This window comes from Carassius gibelio, chromosome A10 (assembly GCF_023724105.1).
Source record: "Carassius gibelio isolate Cgi1373 ecotype wild population from Czech Republic chromosome A10, carGib1.2-hapl.c, whole genome shotgun sequence".
Classification (NCBI taxonomy): Eukaryota; Metazoa; Chordata; class Actinopteri; order Cypriniformes; family Cyprinidae; genus Carassius; species Carassius gibelio.
The window spans coordinates 20307592-20323464 of record NC_068380.1 but is presented as its reverse complement, the minus strand read 5'-3'; the positions used below and the strand labels follow the sequence as shown (position 1 = coordinate 20323464).

The window sequence follows — 15873 nt, the reverse complement described above, 5'->3', positions numbered from 1 at the left end:
GAAATAAACTTAAAATTAAACTTTCTAGTGTCAGACGCACTGCCTGTTTCAGTCAATTTGAAAAGTTATTTGGCCTCCACATGTTTAGCAAAAACATCAAGAAGTTAAACACATCATATGTATATAAACATAAATATCCAAAAAACTTCTGACGGTTTCAAGGCTTGCACCTGTCCAAACCACACAGTCATGCCTTAGTGGACACCAATTAACAATGACATTAATAACCAGTTTAGTCTCAGCTGTAAACGACCCACCCAATATATGCTTCCAGGACAAACTGTCAAACTCAAATGCCAAAATGTCAACCAACCCTAAAACAAGCCTTTATTCTTCAATTCGAGTGAAATTAAGAACAATTTAGCTGATTGCTTGACCACAAACTAATGGCTGAAAAAAGATGTATTTTTGGCTTTTGGATAAATTTAATGAATTAAGGCAGGGATTTCAAAAGAGTATGTATTTAACAAACAAAGAATCACTCAAAGAAAAATTAACTTAGGAAATTAAAAGGCCACTAAAATCTATTTTCAACAAGACATGTTTAATGTGCTGAGTTACATGGTCAAGAAGCATCTGCAAAAATTAAAGAAGAAAATGCTTGTTTAAACAGTGGTTCTTTATCTTAAATAGCTAACTAATGGAAACTAACAGGAAATGTGAAAATTGTTTCAAGTGAGGAATGAAAGTGAAGTACTGTAACTATACAAACTACTAAGTACTGGATGGCACGCAAGAGCTAGAATAACCGCCTGCTTGTTTTAAATCAGAAGTCAGAACAACTTATCTCAGTTTAATGCATATTAAAGTAGTGTTTATTAGTGCAGCGCTGCTTTGTTTACAGCTGTCATGGTGCAGGGTTCTCAGCTTCCCTTGCGGGGTGTGTTGTCCTGTCTGTTCGGTAGCTCATTGTCTGGGCAATCAGCGCTGATCATGGTGGGGGTGCACAGATCACGGGCTGATTCTTCCCCACCTGTCGCTCGTTCCCCCACTCCCTTATATGTCTCTGCCTTTCTGTCTGTCATCGTGAGTAGATTGTTTTGTCTTTGCCCGTGTTTTGTGTGGTGTCCAAGTTTCATTCTCACCTTCTATTTTCCTGTCTTAGGATCCGTAGTTCGGATATCCGGCAGCGCGAGTGGTGTGCTGGCCAGCTCAGAGATCTCTTTGTGCACCAGAGCATTTTATTATTATGTTATTTTTGTATTTTGTGGCGAGAATAAAGATTCTTTTCTGAGTCCTCTGCCTAGCCCGCACCCCGAATCTACTCACCATAAATGGATTCAGCAGAGGAAACAGAGCTGCGCCGAGCAGCAGGGCTCTCTTCTGAGTCGACAGCAGGAGGAAATCGCGGCTTCTCATCGCGCCTACTCGGAGATCTCTCTCTAACTCAACCAGCTAACGGACAGCTTGACCAGCTGCAGGCCAGCCCTTCAGTCCCACCTGTTCCTCACCACGTCATACTCATCATACTCGGGTGAGGGATGGGTATCGTTAAGGTTTTAACGGTATTACTACTCTTACCGATACTGCTTAACAGTCCGGTACTTTAACGGTATTCTTATCGGTACTTTGTGTTGTGTGTGTGTGTGTGTGTGTTTTTTTAAGAACAAGTTGAGAACAGAATTAACATTTCTTTATTTTTTTTTTAAATATAAAATTAATAATGGGCTTGTCTTGGAACAGAGGTGTTAGGAGGAGTTGGTTGGTTCATAGTAGCTGCAGCTTAAAAAACAAAAAAACAAATAATATACATTTACATACTGATTTTTCCTTATTTGGAATTTTAAAAACAAGTAGAAAATATGTTGATTTCATTCTCATTTTTCTTTTGAGCTTTTTGAACTTTTTGAGAGTTCACGCAGATCTCACGGACAAACGTCTTAATAATAACGCAAATTAGAAATGCTTGGTAAGATAAAATGTGCACGATAACATTAAGCAAATCTCTTCGCCATCGTCACTCTTTATCATTAAGCAGGAGTTTACGTACAGTTAATGCGTGCGCTCGTTGTGGTGTGTGTGTGTGTGTGTGTGTGTGACTGCCAGCAGCCTCCGCGGCGCGAATGAGAGTTCACGCAGATCTCATGGACAAACGTCTTAATATGATCGCACATTCGAAATGTTTGGCAAGATTAAATGTGCACGACAACATTATTAAGCAAAAATACATAGAACATGATTTTTTTCCCCTCTAGTACCGAAAGCAGAACCGTTACCGTCAGATCTTACTGATACTACGGTCTTTCATAATTTAGCCCCAGGGCCAGTTTAATACCGGGTTTCGGTACCCATCCCTATGTACAACAGCAGGCATGAATACATGGGCTTATCGACCTCGCCACCTGGATCGACAACCGGGTTACTCTCCGTTCTCGGCACCGAAGAGAGGGGATTCCCTATGAACACGTCACCGGGGTCGCGTGTGGAACAGCATGTGACATGATGTCTCAAAGCCGCATCCTCCCGGAGCCCTTTCTGTTTAGCTCAGTGCTTGAGTGCAGCATTTCCCACAGTCTTGTCTCATTCTGTGTTGCATGAGGAGCCAGTTAACCTGGTGGATGTACCGGAGGCTTACAATGATTTGAGAGTGGTTTTCAGTAGGTCCCGAGCTTCATCTCTGCCTCCACACCACCCGTACGACTGTGCGATTGACCTGTTGCCTGACCTAAGGACCGTCTTTACTCTCTGTTGGGTCCGGAGAGGGAGGCGATGGAGAGGTATATACATGATTCTCTGGTAGCAGGCATTATCCATCCCTCTTCCTCTCCAGCCGGGGCGGGGTTCTTCTTCGTGGAGAAGAAGGATGGATCGTTGCGCCCCTGTATTGGCTATTGGGGGTTGAATGACATCGCCCTTCCTCTTGACTGATCTCACCTCCTCAAAGAAACGATTCTGTTGGTCGTCGCAGGCCCAAGCTGCGTTTGAGAACCTTATGAGTTGATTTATTTCGGCCCCCATTTTAAAGATCCCTGACCCATCTCGTCAGATCATTGTGGAGGTGGAATACGTAGGAGGTGGGGGTTGGGGCAGTTTTGTCTCAAAGATCATCTTCGGACAAGAAAATACATCCCTGCGCCTTCTTTTCTCATCGTTTAACCCCCGCAGAACGGAACTATGACAATGATCATAAAAATCCACAATACATGTACATTCACACCGCCAAGAGAATAAATTCTAGGCAGGCTCGCTGAGCATTATTTTTTTTGACGTTTCAGGTTTACCATTTCTTATCGCCCGGGCTCTAAGAATGGTAATCCTGACGTGCTGTTGCGTTTTTTGAGGCTGAGGCTAGTCCCACCCTCCCGGTGGCCATTTTGCATCCCGATCGGGTTGTGGCTGCAGTCACCTGGGGGGGGGGGGGGGGTCCAAGGTCCGCACGGCACTACGCAATGCTTCTGTTCCCACTGGATGCCCAGGGGGTCTGCTCTTTGTACCTGAGTCAGTCCAAACTAGCGTACTACAGTGGGGCCACTTTTCTAGTCTAGCTTGCCACCCTGGATCGACTCGTACTTGTAGCTTAATCAAGCAGCGGTTTTGGTGGCAATCCGTGGTGCAGGAAGCTTGATGGTTTGTGTCGGCCTGTCCTATTTGTGCTGCGGGTAAGGGATTCAATCGACCCCCAGCAGGGCTACTCCAGCTGCTGTCGGTCCCTTCGTGGCCCTGGTCACACATAGCGATGGATTTTTAGACTGGCTTGCCTCTGTCTAGTGGCAAGACGGTAGTTCTCACTATGGTGGACAGGTTCTCCATTTTATTCCCCTCCCCAAATTTCCGTCAGCGAGGGAGACAGTGACTATCATCTTAGATCACGTTTTCCATATTCATGGCCTCCCGGTGAACATGGTTTCTGATAGAGGCCCCAGTTTGTGTCTAGGTTTTGGACAGAGTTCTGTCGACAGCTGGGAGCGACTGCAAGCCTATCCTCTGGTTATCACTCGCAGACTAATGGTCAGGCCGAGCGTGCCAACCAAGATTTGGAGAGAGTTCTGCGCTGTTTGGTGTCTGCTGAACCGTCATCTTGGAGTTCCAGGTTGACCATGGTACAGTATGCACATAACTCCCTCCCGGTTTCATCTACGGGTTTGTGTCCCTTCCAGTGCTGTTTAGGCTACCAGCCACCTTTATTCCCCTCTCAAGAATCTGATGCCATTGTTCCCTCCGCACATGCGTTTATTCAGAGATACCTCCGTACTTGGAGGATCACCAGAGAAGCCCTCACTCGGACTAGCGAGCGGAACAAGGCATCGGCGGACCGTCACCGTACTAAGCCCCCACTTTACGTGTGTGGTCAGAGAGTCTGGTTGTCTACTAAATACATTAACTTCAGACTGCCCTCACGTAAACTGGGGCCCAAATTTGTTGGACCATTTATTATTGCCAAAGTGCTTAGTCCGCTGTCAGTATGGCTCAAATTGCCCCCTTAGTTTAGAAGGATCCACCCGGTTTTCCATGTTTCGAAGATCAAACTCGCCTTTCGCTCCCCCCTTCAGCCCCTGACCTATGCATCTCCGCCTCCTAGGCTGATCAAAGGGTCGCCAGCCTATACTGTACGGCGGCTCATTGATGTGAGGCGTAGGGGTAGAGGTCATCAATATCTGGTAGACTGGGATGGTTATGGTCCGGAGGAGAGATGCTCGATTCTGGCTCGCAATATTCTGGAACGCGCTCTCATTGATCAATTTCATCAGCGTCATGGTGAGTTCTCCGGAGACGCCAGGAGGCATCCCTGAGGTGGGGGGTTCTGTCATGGTGCAGGGTGCCTTCTCAGCTTCCCCTGCAGTCTGTTTTGTCCTGTCTGTTCGGTAGCTTGTGGTCTGGGCAATCAGCACTGATCGTGGCGGGGGTGCGCAGATCACGAGCTGATTCTTCCCCACCTGTCGCTCATTCCCCCACTCCCTTATATGTCCCTGCCTTTCTGTCTGTCATCCTGAGTAGATTGTTTTGTCTTTCCCCTTGTTTTGTGTGGTGTCCAAGTTTCATTCTCACCTTCTATTTTCCTGTCTAAGGATCTGTAGTTTCAGATATCCGGCAGTGCGTGTGGTCTGCAGTGTGCCGGCCAGCTTGGAGATCTCTGTGTGCGCCAGAGCATTTTTATTATTGTTTATGTTATTTTGTGTTTTGTGGCGAGAATAAAGATTCTCCTTTTCCCTACTCTGCTTCTGAGTCCTCTGCCTACCCCGCGCCCTGACAACAGCGGTAACCAAGGAAACACTATACCGCTGCCATTCCATAAGCTGTCATTTTCATTCAGCCCGTCTGCTGATTTTTTTTTGTGCAGGTGTCTAATGTAGTATAATTTCACAAATCAAAAGTCAGTCCATTGAAATTCCATTGATATTGCATAATTATAGCATTCACACAACAAAAAACAACTGCTGATGCTACATGTGTGCAGCACTACTGTCTGTTCAAAATAAAAAATAGCATTGGGGATTTGTTGCTTTTTCCTGCTGTACTGAACTCTTTTATTTGAACTTTGTATTGAACCATGACCCCAAAACCAAGGTACGTATCGAACCGTGACTTCTGTGTACTGTTACACCCCTTTTAAAGGGATTTTAAATTTGGTCATGCTTAACAATATGTGCTTTATAAGTACTAATAAAGACCCAATATGCTAATAATATGCTTGCTAGTTAATAGTCAGAATTGGTCCTTAAACTAAAATCACGATTTTGAACAAATGAAGTGTTGTTGACCAAGTGGGATGTGTTCCTGAATCAACATCTCGACCCTGAAACAACATTCCTTTCAAACAGACAAAATCCTAAACATATCCCCAACCTCAACAATGAACAACTCCTGAAATCAGATGGAAATAATAGTAACCAACCTTGTAATGAGAACAGCATTGTCGTGATGGGCGATCCTGTTCTCTGGGATACTGTTTCCATCTTCATGATGAGAAAGAATGGATTTCTGCCACTTACAGAAGCTGTCTAGAGATTTGTCTGCATGGTGGTTTATCTCCAAGTCGGACTGCAACAAAAAAACACCAATGCAACATATCAGTGCAACAAAATCTGATCCACAGCAAGATGAAAATCCCAAACAAAGGACGCTTCAGCTTGTTAAGTTTATATAGTTTATTTAATATAGTATATATTCTTTACTTGGTAAAATGTGAATTGTAGCTCTTATGACATCATCTTAGAGCAAGCTGGATCTTTTGATTGGTTTCCCAGTTTGGGAAGAGTTATTTGACTCTCCCGAGAACAAAAAAAACACAACAACCTGGCTCTCTCATTAAAGACATTAACATAAAATCTTTTACAAAGTTTCCCTCAGGGACAATGTCTAGGCATATTTGTTCGAATAACTTTTATCTTTAAAAGTTGTCAGACGATTCATGATTCCATCTGTCTTTTTCAGGGCAATAAAACAGCAGACTACTGTGAGGTGTGTTTCTAAGCTTCTAAAAATACTCTGAGCTCACGCTCATTTATGGCTTATGCAGACGAAAGACAGGAACACTGCATATCAAACTAGTCTAGCCTCAAAAAATACTACTGAGATACAATGATCTTTAGCAAAGCCAAAATGCAGCTGTACACTATAAAATGTTTATTCATGCAGAACAATTACACCATTAAAGGAATAGTTCACCCAAAAATGAAAACTCTCCATTGTTTACTCATCCTCATGTTATTCTAAACCTGTATGACATTTCCTTCTTCTGTGGAACACAAAATTAAAAAGTCTCATTGTTTTTTGTCCATATACAATGAAAGACAATGGGGTCCAAAAGAACATTTTGTGTTTCAGAGTAGAAAGTAAGTTATACAGGTTTGGAATGAACTGAATGAAAGAATGACCCATTTTTGGGTGATCTATTGTCTTCTGCACCACTTAGTGCACTTATTGAAAAACACTCACCTGATCTTCTGTCAGAACAATCAGTCGGGTTACAATAATGTTCACAACGTTTCCAAGACTGGCATCACGATAAAGTTTGGCAACCTGACCTCCAGAAAAGAAGAAAAGACACAAAGTCAGCCAAGTGCTGCTTGAGTTCTTCTTATGTACCTTTAAAAAGGAATGAAATGCACATTGGAGACGAACACGCATGAGAAAAGCAGGACCAAACTTACAATATTCATTACGGAAAGGATGTAGTGCTCGATGTCTTTGCGACCGTGATAGCCAACCATCATTTTATCCGCCACCACTAAAGTCTCCACAAAGCGTTCAGAGCTGACAGAGCGCCGCTGGCGGTGGCCACCCATCGAGATGTCATCATCCGTGGCTGGGTAAGGTGTGTTTGCTTCAGGATTGGTATTGTAGCTGGGTGTCCGGTTTATTGTGAGGTCTAGAGATAACAAATCTGGTTCACGTTATCTTCAAAAAGTGACTCATTAGCAGTTCAATTGATAATAAAATGAGATTTAGCTGAACTTTAGAGTAGATCTTCACTCAACGTTCATACCGAGGCTGTCCAGCCAAACCTGAACCACTGACCATCATTTCCTAAACTGCTATCTATAGCTGTTTATGTCACAGTGTGGCCAAATGGAGGCTTACCAACCTGAAACACCACAGCGGAGCTCCTCGCTTGGCTCTTGCAGAGAAGGAATGGAAGTCTTTTTATAAATAACATGTGGTTGTCCTTCGTGGTCGACATCACTGAAATTTCTGGATATATTTTTTAATGGCTCGATTAAAAATTGCTCATCCTCTGTGGTTATGACACCATGCTTGATAAGAAAAGAAAAAATGATAGGTTATACAAAAAGCACAAAGGAAAATATGTTCATTGACAAGGTATAAACTATTCCATCTTCAATGTCGAGGACAAGGTTGTAAATTCATGCATTTTAATGGCCGTGTCACATGCTTATCATCTCTACAAATATATTCATGCTGTTAAAATACAAACCAGAATGCAGATAACTATGCAAATGCTAAAACACGCCACAATACAAATCAATGAGATTAGTCACTCAAAAACCACCAATTACATAAAGAACAACACTGTAATTACTGGGACAGGAACCAAAGCACACAGACCTGTGCCCTTGAACACCCCCAGTTTAACAGAAATTCAAAAAGAGCCTCAGAAATGTGTTTATAGAAAAAGAAGAGGGGAAAAAAGCTCTGGCATGTTCTCCAAGTCTGTAAAACTCCACAATGAGACCAATTAAATCTTTACAAAGAAACAGCAAACGCTACACACGCAAAACAAAGGGGCAGTTGATATGAGCTGTATGCTGTGTGATGCACGGCAAAAACTGCTGAGGCATTCAAAGGACTGTTTTTCCATTTTTGGTTTCAATAAAATGACTGAGGCAACGCAGAGATCTCAATTTATGAAGGATGGTGAGCCAGAACTTTTGGCTGCAACAATTATAATATCACATTTTAGCATCATTTCAACTGTCTTGTTCTTCATTCTGACTAATGGGAGAGTATGGGAAAAAGCTTATTATTACAGACGTGATAAAGCAGACTACTACCTAAAGCATTTGTGTCAGTTATCCGGTTGGTTTAATGGCAGAGGTGGAACATTAAGTTTGTAAAAGCATTGCTTTTCCTTTTATTTGAGCCTAGCCATTGGAATATATTAAATTCAGATGATATCAGATGTGATGCATGATATCAGAGTAAGCTAAGTAAACAAGCTAGTTAGGATCATATTGGACTTTCCTTTGTGGCCCAAAACGTGAAATTTTAAAACCGTTGCCTGATCTGAGGTCTTAAAGCAATCTCAAGCGAGCTTTTTCACATCATTTGTGGCAGAAAATAATTTATGCTTCACGTCCCATAGTTTGTAAAAACTCAGCATCATTAGACTTGTGCAGAGGTTTTTGGCCTTACAAGGAAAAGACCACCACAATAAAATGAGCAGGATCCCTTCAGATTTTCGAGACTCGAGAATGCGCTCTAACACCCCCACCCCCACCCCCCCTCCACCGCTCACGGTGACCTGCGGGGACCTGGGGGTAGGAGAGACGAGGCAAGAGAAAAGGAGATGGAAGGATGAGGCGCGACAGAGACGAGAGAGGGGAGAGAGGAGAAAAAAGGAAAAAAAAATGGTGTACAGCGACGGCTCCTCTGGTTTTGGGCAGCCAGCTGGAGTCCCTGCTCCTCCCAATTCCATCAGGGATGGCAGCAGGCTCCGGCCTCCAGGCGAACTGGGCTGACTCCTCCGCTCCCTCACGGACGGCAGCCGCCCCTCCACATCACAGGCGGCCGGCAGCGAGCTCGCCCATCCCCGGCAACTCACTCCAGCCCACCGCCTCGCATCCATGGCGGCACACTTCCTCGCCTGCTCGAAGGCGCCAGATTCACCACAGCAGCAAGGGATCTTCAGCAGCACGTCCCTCCTTCTCCAGGGCCTTGGCACCAATGTAACAATGTTCTTTCGTGGGAAGAAGGAGGCAGGAACTGGCAGACAATCACAATGACTTTAATCATAATAAACACAAAACAGCGCGACAGCCCCTCATGGACAACTGCCGTGCACAAACAAAATCAAAACACAAAATAAAATCCAGGCCTGGTCCTCTCTCGTCCTTCACTGTTGTCGCTCCTGTTTTTTATCCTTTCATCTCCTCTGTGGGACTTGAGACTGCTGGGTTGAGCAGGTGTCGCTAATTTCCAATCACTTCCCGGGCTCGCTCCGTTCCCATGGCTCTCGGCCCCGCCCCACTCACCACAGGATTCTTTTAGTATTCCACAGTAATTCCATATTAAGTCCATTACCATTCAAATCTTCATTTGCACGTTTGTATGTAAACTGAGACAAATTGGTGTTTAGGCTGCAAATGTTACAGTATGCGCCAGAGCTCGCACCTATGTCAAAAGTGTGACCTATGTTTACATGTGATTTTCGGGATTCTGATTGGCTTACGTGAGCTTGAGCTTCTCGTTACACCGCCACCTACAGGTTTGGCATGCACTTGACGCCATATATACATGGGTACGTGTAAATGAACACTCTTCTGAAAAGTGAAATGTGTGCACAATGTTATTTTTGAAACCGGAGAGGTTGAAATGTCCGTTTGTGAAAATAGCCGCCCACGTGTAAATGTAGCCCTAGTGTTTTTGCCCCTGTGACCCAATTTCTTGATTGATTGATTAGTTACCAGGTGTGTCTAGTTTCTTCCGCCTGTGTTCCATGTCCCTGTTAATTTGGTCACCTGTGTTTCCCCAATTATCTTTTGTTTAAAAGTCCTAGTCCTTTCAGTATGTGTTGTTAATCAGTTCTATAGTTACATATGTGTGTCTTCCTCCTGTTTCCATGTTGGATATAACCCTGTGTTGGATTTAACCCTGTGTTGGAGTAAAAGCTCCGCGGGACTGCCATCCTCCAGGGTTGCCGGAGTCTCCCGCGCCTCCACCTTGGTCTGGGGTTGACCATCCAACACCTCGGGACTCCACTCCTCTGGCTTTGCTTTATCCCTCTGGCTCCTTCATTGGCTCCACCCCAGTCCTCTGTCGCTCTGGCTCCACCGTGGTCTTCCAGATCCACATCTCCACGTCGGTCGCCAGAGCCATCAATTACGCCTAGGACCTCCGAATCCTCCCTGTCACCCTGGCTCTTTGGCTCTGCCGTGGGCTCCTCCTCCAAACTGCACTGCTGCCATTACTCAAGCCCCTGGAGTTGGCGGCCATTACTCCATGGCTCCTCCCACCGTCAGCTCCACCTTGGGCCATTATGGCTCTGGCCTGGGTCCAGTTGGACTCCTCCTGCTCCAGATCCCTCCTGTCTCCTGCCTGGCTCATCACTCCATGGTCTCTGTCTGCTGGCCCCCTCCCAGGAGTTTGTCCTCCACTGGAACTTCCTCCCAAGTTCCCACTCACGCCTCCCTCTGTTGATTTCGTGCGAAGATGCACCTTCCAGGAGGGGGGAGTAATGTCACACCCCTGGACTCATTTTAGTGTTTTTGCCCCTGTGACCCAATTTCTGTCTCCTGTATTTGATTTGATTAGTTCCCAGGTGTGTTTAGTTTCTTCCCCATGTGTTCCATGTCCCTGTTAGTTTAGCCACCTGTGTTTCCCCAATTATCTTTTGTTTAAAAGTACTACTCCTTTCAGTCTGTGTTTGTCAGGTCTACAAGTTACATATGTGTGTCTTCCTCCTGTTTCCATGTTGGATTTACCCCGTGTTAGATTAATAAATTCTTATTTTGATTATGCTCAGCTCCATGTTCCTTCTGGGCAGAGTAGTGTAACAACTGCAAAGGGCCGGATGTCAGACACAACATGGAGGACTGAAATCTAGCTTCTAGTGATAAGGATGCTACTTTTACGCTGAAGCCTACCAAACCTGTAAGTTCTTTCTGTGGTGTTTTGAAAAACGTCTCGGTGCAATTTATTTGTCCATACAATCAAAATGAATGACAAAAATGTGAGGACAAAAATAATGAAACTTTCTTTAAAATATTTTGTGTTCTTCAGAAGAAAGTCATACAGTAGTATAACAAATTGAGGGTGAAAAAATGATTAGAGAACTTTCATTTCATTTTGTGGAACAACATATAAGTGAACATAAACCCATTTTAAATAGTAATTTTATACAATATGTATAATTTTATACATTCAAGTACATATTTTATAGACTTTGTATATATGTATATACATATGCATTATAAAAGTCTATTATATATACACTCTTATAAATAAAGGTGCTTCAAAAGGTTCTTGAAGCAATGCCATAGAAGAACCAATTTTGGTTCCACAAAGAATTATCTCTTTCTTACCTTTTTGTAATCTGAAGAACCTTCTTTCACCACAAAGAACCTTTTAAGAAATAGAAATGTTATTCAGATGTTAAAGGTTCTTTATGGAACCATTTAGACAAAAAGGTTCTTCTATGACATCAAGAAGCACCTTTATTTTTAAGTGTATTGAATTGACCGACCTCATGATCAGATTCATTAAAACAAAACAGATATTCAAAAGTGTTTGATTATTGCCTCAGCATACAAAGCTGTGTATCATTAAAAAATAATTTAAAGATACAGAAGTTTGTTGTCAAGGTAACTTGCAGGGTCATATTAGTTTATACTAGTCAGAACCGTGATTTAATGTTTTGATAATTGCATTGCATCACAGGAAGCCACGTTTCACAGCAACCGTGTGGAGTGCGGTTTAGGTAAGCAACATCAAAGTCCCCACCAGATGAAATACTCAGCGTGAGATAGGAATCAGCTGGCAATGGGCTTGAAGGTGCAGGAGGGATTCAAGCCCAATGTGGAGAGACAGCTAAGCTAATATTTTGCTGTCACTCAGCAGTCACTTTAAAAGTGAGCAGAAGCAGCCGTGTACACAGAGACAGGGACATAGATAAGAACTCTGGCACTAAAACAGACAAGGTGCTTTAAGCACGCTCTCTCTCTAATGTTAGTCAAACATGAGGCAATACGTTTTTTGAAGCTTCCTAAGCTTTATTAATGTGATGCTGACTCATTCTGGACACTGGCCAGAAGCTCTGCAGTTAAACTCCTTAGCAATACTGTTATTGTTAAAATCCTTTTTCCTACCTGAGCTTAACATGCAGTGACAACTATAAGGACACCAATAGCTGATTTCCCCAAAAAGTGTAAACACTGTGGAGGTATCAAATATTTAGCTCTGCTTGTTTGAGCTTCCCAGCATTGTGGTCGGGACTATCTGCTTGTCCAACCAATAGCAGAGTGTTCAGAACAGCTCAGCTTTTGCTGCAGAACTGACACACTTCAGCTCTTAACTAGATTTTTGCTATGCATTTATTGAGGTATTTAGATATTTATTCTAAAGAGTATTTGCTATTACGGTGTTCTGGGTCGTTGCTAGCTGGTTACTCACAGGCGCAATTCAAAAGAGCTCATCAAAGTCTCTATGATATTCTAGTCCTTGGGTCCCTCCTTCAATGCTTTTTTCACCTATTTCTTTGCCAGGCGAAGATTATAAATTTGATTGCTTAAAGTAATAGCACAACTCCTCAACAAGCCACATATGGGTTAGAAAGAATAATCCACAGTAAGGACAGCATATCAGTCACATCAAGAAGGCAAAGTCAGAAAATATGTGGCACTTTGAGGAAGTAAAAACTTCAGCTGAAGACCTTTAGATATGTGGGCAATAAAATGCAATGAATATTCCACGTCATTGGCCAGTTTGCTTTCATATCCCTGCGTGAATGTGAAATTTCAAATCTGTTCTTTCAGTGTGCTTTTTCCTGAGGTATTCTGGAGGGGAAAAAAACTGCTTGCTACAAATATTATAAATTTTGGACAAATCAGAAGGTGCAACTGAAGAAACTAATTGTTCCTTATTTTCTCATACACCCAAAAGCATGAATACATTCGAATTCGGTTGTACTCACCAAGCCTTTGCAGTTGCTCAATGCCACTTTTGTAGTACTATATCGATCCAGTAGGTATCCAACATAGTGGCAGTTATCGACCACTGAATGCTGCCAGTCTAGTCCGTCTCTGCCCCAGTACTCTACCGTGAAATGTTTAGAAACCAGGTTTGGGTTGAGTGTCAGGTTCAGGTGAAAGTGCTTGCCGTAGGCTGAGAGTTTGTAAAAAAGCCTGGTCTCAGTGTGGTCCAGCTCAGTCTGGTCCAGTCCACGTCGCCATCGACCAGGCCTGTAATGCTTCACAGTGTAACTCATGAACTGGCCCCTCTCATTCACCCGCACTGGTACTGTTAACTGGTAGTGCTCCAGCGTGGACAGGAATTCCGCTTTGTGTTTTGGGGAATAAAGTGAGCAGATGAGAGTGAGGAAAACAAAGGAGAGGGTAATCATGGGAAACCAAAAGTCACCAAACAACTTTAGCTCTGTAAGTTGCAGGTGTGCTCAGGAGGAAAGTTAAATTGCTGAGAGGTTTCACTGCTTAATATCTCAAAATATGGACAGATTTTATAATAAAAGTCAGAAGCCTTATAGTTTCTCTAACGTTTTTTCAGGAGCAAAAACGACACAAACAAAAGCAACAAAAGCCAGAGATCTCGGAATGAAATCTATCATTTCTTCATCAATATTTTTCAATATGAAATCATCTGAGTTAGCTTACCCACATATATTTTATAGCTCTGTACTCTTACAGTACTTTGTCAATAATTGTCACATTTGTTTATTTTTCCTAATGAGAAGCATCTGAGATGAGCTTGACACTTACATGAAACATAATTGAGCAATAAAAAGTGTCCCCTGGGTACAGCTGAAAGTGTCTTAAGGACATAATTGTAAGCAGAAGTTAATTATGGCTTGCTGGTGGTGAGTTTTCAGAGCTGCTATGACATCAGATGTCACTATATGTTCTTGTCCACACATTATTAAACCTACCTTGAGAGTTGTATGAAAGGATCTGAGCTTCAGCAGCGGCCAAGACCAGGCTAAATATCCAAGTCAGCGTCTTCCAAAAAATGTCCATAATTTAGGGAAGAACTGACATGGAGTGGGGGGAAGCGACAAGTGGATTAAAGCGATATGATCAATCCAGCTTTGCACCATAACATATCCGTGACAAGCATCCTCGACACATTTGAATCTCAGTCCACACTTAATCCCAGGTTTAAATGATTTCTAAAAGGTGACTGGATCATGCACATTTGTCAGCCATGTGCAGGGCAAGAATCCATACGAATTCTCTTCATGTTATTCTGAAGCAGCAGATCTATATAAGGAGCTTGTCCCAAACGATCCATTTGTTTGCCTGGAAATGAATGAGAGAGGGGGGGGACTTGTCAGTGGAAAATTGGCAGTTTGTGATCTTACAAAATGTTCTTAAAATGGATTTGGATTGAACATAGCTTTTTAACTGCAAATACTAAGCATGCTTTGTCTTATTAAACATCGGGAGCAGATTGCAATTTCCATAGCTCTAACATCTGGACTTGAACAGGTTGGACCCCCCCCCCACACACACACACACACACACATAACGGTGAGCTCATATGTGTTGAGTGGAATGCCGTAACTTCAGGTTATCATTTTCACACCTGCGCTTGACTATTACCTGCTCTGCCTGTTTCCGACTCAAGGCATGAAACCGTGCTGCAACAACCTGTTGCAAATAACTTGACTGGCGGCAGCTTTTCCAGATTCTTGATGTGCGAATGGAATTCACAAGCATTTATTTAATGTTCAAAGCATGAAGTCAAGTGACATCTGCATTTAAATGCTACTGGAACCTGGAACTTTATTTTAAGGTGTCCTTGTTACATGTTATATGTACTTACTATTATAATAACAATTAATTATGCATAATCACATGCAAGTAACCCTAAGCCAAACCAAATCCTAACTCTAACCATATAATAAGTACATGTAGTTAATAATATTACTCAGTACTTAAACAAGGACACTTTAAAATAAAGTGTAACCCTTGGTTTGCTATTACATGCTGCAATATATTCATACATTTTGCACAGACACTCATTAACTGAACAGAGATGACATCACTGAATTCAATGTCATTTTGCATTATTGAGACACTGTTTTTCTAATGAATGTTGTTCAGTTGCTTTGACGCAATGTATTTTGTTTAAAGCGCTATATAAATAAAGATGACTTGACTTGACATTTTAAAGTGTGGACTAAAGGAATAGTTCACCCAAAAATGACACTTCTGTCATAATTTCCTAACCCACCTATGCATTTCTTTAAAGAAGATATTTTGAAGAAAAACTGGTGACCAAACAGTCTGGTGCCAACTAACTTACATTGTACGGACAAAAGAAAACAACGACAAGACAAAACAAAAAAACAATGGAAAGTCTTCATTTTAATCATTTATTACATATATAACAAGCGTCTATCTATCTATCTATCTATCTATCTATCTATCTATCTATCTATCTATCTATCTATCTATCTATCTATCTATCTATCTATCAGCGCTGTTAGACTCAGTGTGACAGTAAAAGCAACTCCAGAAG

At 42.6% G+C, this 15873-nt stretch overlaps 1 protein-coding gene across 1 annotated transcript in view; it reads right to left on the bottom strand.

Moving 5' to 3' along the window:
* The window catches only part of LOC128021516 (A disintegrin and metalloproteinase with thrombospondin motifs 6-like), a 106150-nt gene extending 91519 nt beyond the window's left edge, over positions 1 to 14631 (bottom strand). The window contains exons 1-6 of the mRNA XM_052608779.1: positions 14279 to 14631; positions 13310 to 13674; positions 7526 to 7694; positions 7092 to 7309; positions 6877 to 6960; positions 5834 to 5979 (exon numbers count right to left, since the gene is read on the bottom strand). Coding sequence (XP_052464739.1) covers positions 5834 to 5979; positions 6877 to 6960; positions 7092 to 7309; positions 7526 to 7694; positions 13310 to 13674; positions 14279 to 14366 — 1070 coding nt within the window. The 5' untranslated portion in view covers positions 14367 to 14631. The remainder of the gene's footprint in view (positions 1 to 5833; positions 5980 to 6876; positions 6961 to 7091; positions 7310 to 7525; positions 7695 to 13309; positions 13675 to 14278) is intronic.
* Positions 14632 to 15873: the final 1242 nt, after the last annotated feature.